Source organism: Drosophila suzukii, chromosome 2L (genome assembly GCF_043229965.1).
Source record: "Drosophila suzukii chromosome 2L, CBGP_Dsuzu_IsoJpt1.0, whole genome shotgun sequence".
Taxonomy (NCBI): Eukaryota; Metazoa; Arthropoda; class Insecta; order Diptera; family Drosophilidae; genus Drosophila; species Drosophila suzukii.
The window spans coordinates 16,382,412-16,388,757 of record NC_092080.1 but is presented as its reverse complement, the minus strand read 5'-3'; the positions used below and the strand labels follow the sequence as shown (position 1 = coordinate 16,388,757).

General features: G+C 37.4%; 1 protein-coding gene across 1 annotated transcript in view; it reads right to left on the bottom strand.

The window, feature by feature from the left end:
- Nucleotides 1–828: 828 nt before the first annotated feature.
- LOC108021103 (carbohydrate sulfotransferase 4) overlaps nucleotides 829–6,346 on the bottom strand; it is a 30,536-nt gene continuing 25,018 nt past the window's right edge. The window contains exons 2-4 of the mRNA XM_017089632.4: nucleotides 2,296–2,478; nucleotides 2,031–2,232; nucleotides 829–1,963 (exon numbers count right to left, since the gene is read on the bottom strand). Coding sequence (XP_016945121.1) covers nucleotides 1,832–1,963; nucleotides 2,031–2,232; nucleotides 2,296–2,478 — 517 coding nt within the window. The 3' untranslated portion in view covers nucleotides 829–1,831. The remainder of the gene's footprint in view (nucleotides 1,964–2,030; nucleotides 2,233–2,295; nucleotides 2,479–6,346) is intronic.

Genomic DNA, 6,346 nt, shown 5'->3' with positions numbered 1-6,346 from the left:
ATTTGCAATCGAACTGCTCCACCCGTTACTTCGCTAAAAAACTTCACAAACGGATATGGCTAGATCGACTGATCAAGAATATATACACTTTATGGGGTCGAAAATTCTTTCTTTTACCTGTTACATACTTTCCGACGAATCTTGTAAAAGTTTTAAATCTAAGAAGAACTAAGAACTAAAAAAATCATCCCTTGCCGCATCCCCCACAGAACGCCCAGAACGATCAAGGTTTCAAAGCCGTTTTAGAAACGGTTTTATTCAAATCGGCCGCCATGTCCGAATTCACTTCGCCTCGTTTGAATTCGCCCAGTCTTGTTCGAATTTGCCGTAAACTAATAGATGGCGCTTTGTCATGACCATAAGCTTATTTTACATACATGTATTCTACATGGTTTTTCCTAAAAGTATGCGGTCAGGGATGGCAATCAATCGATACAGTATCGATATTACACGGAATTTAACGGGTGAATATATAAAGCCATACTTTATATTTGCGAAATATATGCAGTAAATTTATATACTCTATGATATATTTCTAAGGTCAGCTTAACATAGATATTTTAAAATTTGATAATAACGGCATTTTCGATATACATCCCAAGGCTACTTGGAAATGTTTGCTGACACTTTTCCACGACCCTTTGAAATATTTGCCGTCTTAATTCGAGTTTTAAAGTTACTCTTATCAAAATCGCTTGAAGCAGAAATCTATCGTACGCTGTGTTTACAAATCACCTACCGACTAAAGTTCCAGTTTAGATTTATGGTTAGGACACGAAATTAAAATCTTATTGATTGCCACATTAAATTAAATGAAAAGGGCAGATATTACTATTATAATTCATTGTTTATTCAGTTGGTATCTTGCTTAATAAGTGTAATTATGCAAATATTGCTGGATTCATCAGTTTTTATTAAACGATCCAAACATTCTTTTAACATATTTTTTGCCAATTTGAGAGATGTACTGGGCTTCGTTTTGGAAAAAGAAAACGAATATAACTCAGTTATATAATAAGGACATAAAGTATAGTACAATTTAATTACAATTACAACTAAATAACCATACAAATAATTTATGCCTAAGGAAACTTATGAGTAGGAATTGAGTGCCCATTGCTCATCTTAATACATTTTTATAGTTTTAATTTTCGTTAGAAAATTCGTGTCTAAAATGTTTCTAGCGTGATTTAATTGTTCTCATCCGAATTGATAGTATTGCACGGTTTTTGGTTTGCCAAACATTGTTGTATAATTGCATCTCGATTAATTTCAAACGTTGTTTTTTTAATTTCTCTGTGATACGTTTTGGTTGTGTTAGATGCTAAATCACTGGATTTCATTGTTAAGCTGAATTACAAAAGTTGTTTGCCTAAATAATTTACATCAAAAAGCCAAGTAAACATTGCACTATACGCAGCCCTATTTAGACTAAGTTTTCAGTTATTGTTTGCTTAAATTCTAGGCCTAAATGTAAATCTGATATTCGACTGGTTTTCGTACCGCTTTACTCTCTACACAAAATTCGCCAATTACTAAAATTATGCATTTCATATTGTATATTCAGTTTATATATATTAATAACTATTGCTCAGTTAAGTGTGTTTGCGTGTTTAGCAAAAATGTGCCCGCTATGAATGAGTTTTCACAATGCATCCGCACCCACTTCCTCTAACCAAACCGCTCCATCTCCGTCCATCTGCTTCCCTCCGTTCTTTTCCTATTTCTTTTTGCTCGCTCAACACGACGATATCACAACAAAATGTACCAAGTAGAAGAATTAGTTATCATTATCAGTTATCGTAGACGATCATCTAACACTAGGACCGCTTCACGTGAACGGTGGCGGCATCACCATTGGATCGAAGGTCTGCTGGGTGGTGGAGAAGTTGCTGAAGGTCTCAATGCGGCGATATCCCCACAAATCCATGGCATCGACACAGACATCCTGGATTTGTTTGATCTAAAATGGGATATAATAAAAATTTGTTAATAATATTATAAAAGGGAAATCATGATTGTAGATCTACCTCTTCTGGCTTTAGATCCTGCATCCAATGGAATGGTGCTGATCTGGAATCACGATATGTGGAACTGACACCTCCAATGTTCACCTTGGTGTGCGTGTCCAAAAACTCCTCCACGGCTGGATCGAATGGCAAACCATAGAACTGTAAAATATCCTGGGTCATCTCACTGGGGCTTAGGGATAAGTCCTCATAACGAACAGTTCTACAAGACAAAGTATACATGGTATTTAATCGAATTCAGTAATTGGAATATACGAGTTCTTACTTAAATCGAGACGGATACTTTTGTAACAGCATCTCAGCTGTTTTGTAGTCATCCTGCAGATCCTGGCACACCAGTCGGGGATCCTCGCAGTCCTCGTTGCCTCCGCACCACACCCGATGTCGCCTTGACTGCATCGTTCCTCGTGGATCCCGCACCAGTAGCACGATCCGCACGCTGGAGAGGCTGTCGATAGGGGAAAAAAAACTTGTTAGAATACTCATCATATAGATAATCATATATATACATGTGATGAATGATATATAATTGCTGGCGTAATAGTTGTGCACCAAGCCGTGAAGTTCACTTTGCCATAACAATGGCAGGGATGGGAGGTGGTAGCCAGTCTGGAATTGGCTTTCAATTAAATCGGATTAAAACTTCTATAATGAAGTATAATTAGCATTTTCATGGAGCGCTCAGCACGAGTTGGTTTCGAGCTGAACTCCAATGGCAATACATCGACCAACTGAAAATTGTTTTTAATTACAACACTTAAATGTATCTGCGTTTCGGCTCCACTCCCGCTCCCATTTCAATTGCTAATTTATTTCATGAAAATGTTTTGCCTAAGCGGAAACAACAAAAAGTTGATAAAATGTATGGCAAGAACGGAAACAGCGAACGTGGGTTTTGGTGGTTTTGCGATGGAAATGGGGTCGATTGGAAAAGTAAAGGGAAGCCTAAATCAATATACAGGGAAGCTGGAAGAGGGATTCTCTTGTAGGTACATAGTTATAGCATAGTGTAAATATTAAATCATTTAATAAAAAAATAATTTTCATTAGTTTTTAACCACTTTATATAGAACCCCTTAAAGCAAAATACATTTATATATCAAGGCAAAATGTCATTACCAAAAATATACTATCCAATTACTTCTTAGAACTCAGTAGCTCAAAACTATTGCCATAGAAGCTCATCATCATCACCATCTGAGTTATAACCACACATGCAGTGGCATCACATAGCAAAGCCCCCGCACACCCACTTAACCACAATGCTAATGAGTTTGTGGCGAATTGAAACAATGTAAACATCTACAGATGCATCTGCATGCAAATTGTTACATACGTGCCTACAGCCTATTTATAGGTTCAAGTGTCGTCAGCACAAAATGCGATAAAACAAATGACATTTTCAAGATTATTTTCCCACGAATAAAACTAATACGAACGATTTGGAGAAAACCAAAATAAATAGAATCATATTGTGAGTTCCAATCGAACAAATTGAATATCTGGAGCTATTCAGAAATCATGCAAACCGACAACAGCTGTCATTTGTGATGATATTTATATTTGAAAAGGGTGCAAAGGCAGTCAGAAATATCCACAAAAACAATAACAAATAACAGTCGCTTTGGCAGGGCTCCACTGTAGAGCTCTATCCTTAAAAAAAATGGGTGGCAACCGCAACAGCTGCAAAAATACCAATACTGAAAACTTTTTCAAAAGCCAAAAACCGCAAAAAGCAAAAGGAAAGTACCAACAGCAATGTGGAAATAAAAATTCCGCGACATTAATTTCATTCAAAGTACCCAAAAAGACCAAAGGAATATGGAGATCTCGCAACTGAAGGGTTTGAAAGCCATGATACTCGTACCATCAAAACAAACTTTAACTTTCAAAGTAAAATATAGTAAACACAGCCACGAAGACTTAAGTTAGTATCATATCTTAAATATTGTAAATATAGAAATGCGGTAAACAATAGATGCGTTTTCCATATAGAAAACATTTTCTTTTTGTTTGGTTTTAAGTTGAATAACTTATGATGAAGTGCCCTTATGTATGGACCCAAAACACAATACAAAACTGTTGAAGGCCGACATGAATTTCACTTTCATTTTAGCTGAGTAATTTGAGATGTTTTCTTTTCATTTGTATTGTGTAATTGTGTGAAAAAAGAGGCACTTGTAGCTAAAAATATGCATAAAGTTTTTGCAACAAAAAACGTTGATCCAAATGGCCTGTGTCGAAGAATTCTCAAGTGGGCTTTGAATCGTTTTTGACATTGGAATCGCTAGATTGCCCAGCGTAAATTTAAAACAGCAACATTTAAATTGAATAAAATAATAATTTGGCTAAATGTATTTTCAGATGGTCTATGATATTTCAGGCAGCTGTTAATTGGTTGTTAACTGTGTATGTCGACTCTAGGGATATATGTTTGTCAGTCTTTTATTGGGTATTTCAGCACATGCTGGCCATAATTCAAGTGTGCTTTTAATTTAATTTTAATGGCCACATGGCAGTGCATTAAGTGCTTGTTAAATGCATTTAGCCCTGAAAAAATTGTCCATGGAGCACATAAAATAATTGGAAAAACAGCATTGCGGGATGTTAAGTTGGAACGGGTGGCAGAAGCTACGGCGATTCGACACTTTGACCCACTGACACTGGCTTTTGGCAACTCACTGGCCCCAAAAAAAACATAAAAAGCATTCTAAGCATCTCCACTATATCTGACTCACTGCTAAACTTTTTTGTTATATTTATACTTTTGCGTTTTGTTTTTATTTCAATCGGACTGCGGCAGTTGTGCGGCATTTTGACACAGTTTCAAAGATCAAAAGCCGAAAATTTGCAAAACAGAATATACGTAAAATGATTTGAAAGAAGAACAATCAATACGGGGGACGAGACCCAAAGAAATGGTCTCATATGTGGCACACATGGTGGATAGAGATACGTTCACAGTTAGCCAAAGACGTAGCTCTTTTGTAGACCGATTCGGGGTCAAACTGGGAACCCCAAACGATTAATCAATATAATGGGGCCCTCTGCGCCCCTCACACTGTCTACTATAAGCATAGAAAACCGATTCGTTTGACCCTCCAATCCGATACATACATAGACAACTATTTACATAACTTTTCCCGGGCAGAGGCTAACGAACAAAAGTAAAAGTTGCTCACGTGTTGCCCGAGGCCTTGAACCCCAAACGCCGGCCAGGTGAACTTTTCGAATCGACTTGCATCATTAGTCAGGCGTCAGGAAAGATTTCCATGTCTATAGACCCACGCCGAAGTGCTCCCCAGTGGCTGACCCATTAAACGATTCGCCTGCGGGGGAACGAACTACAGAACCCAGTAATTCAGCCTGGTTTGTCCCACTTCTACCATGGCCAAGTATCATTCGGTTGGCTTGGCGGTTAAGTTCTCATGCGTGTGCAGATGTCTCGCCTTATGGACTCATACCCGCACTAAGTACTGGGTAATTATTTTTAGAGCCTTGCCAGCTTAGACCCGACATAAGCTGATAATGTTGATTAAAGTCAACGGGGAAAAGCAACCAAAATGCTGCGAGAGCGGAAAAATGGGAAATGGCTTTCCACTATTACGATAAGCTATGAGTTATTTTAGTGATCAAGCAAGACCAAGCGATCTCCTAACAAACTGAAAGCAGCTTTCTCATGAGCCTATTCCCACTAAAATAAAATGTCTTTCATATACTATCATCACGCCCCCGATTTTACTACATAAATTCAACAGTTTTTGCAATCAATTAGGCCGTTTTTGCATATTTTGTTTCTGTATTTTCTCGTGTGGCGTATATTTTTATGGGGCAAAAGTCGCCTTTTTTTTAGGAATTTGTTCACATTTATACTACATGGTGGGCTGAATTTTCTGCCCTGACGTTGAAAAAATTATTACGCATACGCTCCGTTGGCCAAAGGCTTGTAAATGTATGCGAGTGCTCGCGTGTGTGAGTGTTTATTTATAAAAATATGCATAATTGTCGCGTGCGGGTTTTAAAAATGGTCGAGAACGAGACGGAAAGCAAGTAGGGCTACGAATTACTACAGCAAAAATATAAAAATAAAATCAAAATATGGAAAAAGAGAGCCCTGAAATTTATTCTGCTCTCTGGGCTACATTAAAATTGCCCATTTCAACAAACTCCTAGCGAAAAGTTGAAGAGTTTTCTGAACAAAATTATGGCGACAAGGCCAAGAGCATCAAAGCGGAAAAGGCAGTTATTAAATATTCAACAAGACTCTGTACGTAATTTGATTATATTTATATTTTAAGTACCCAGTGTAATCCTCA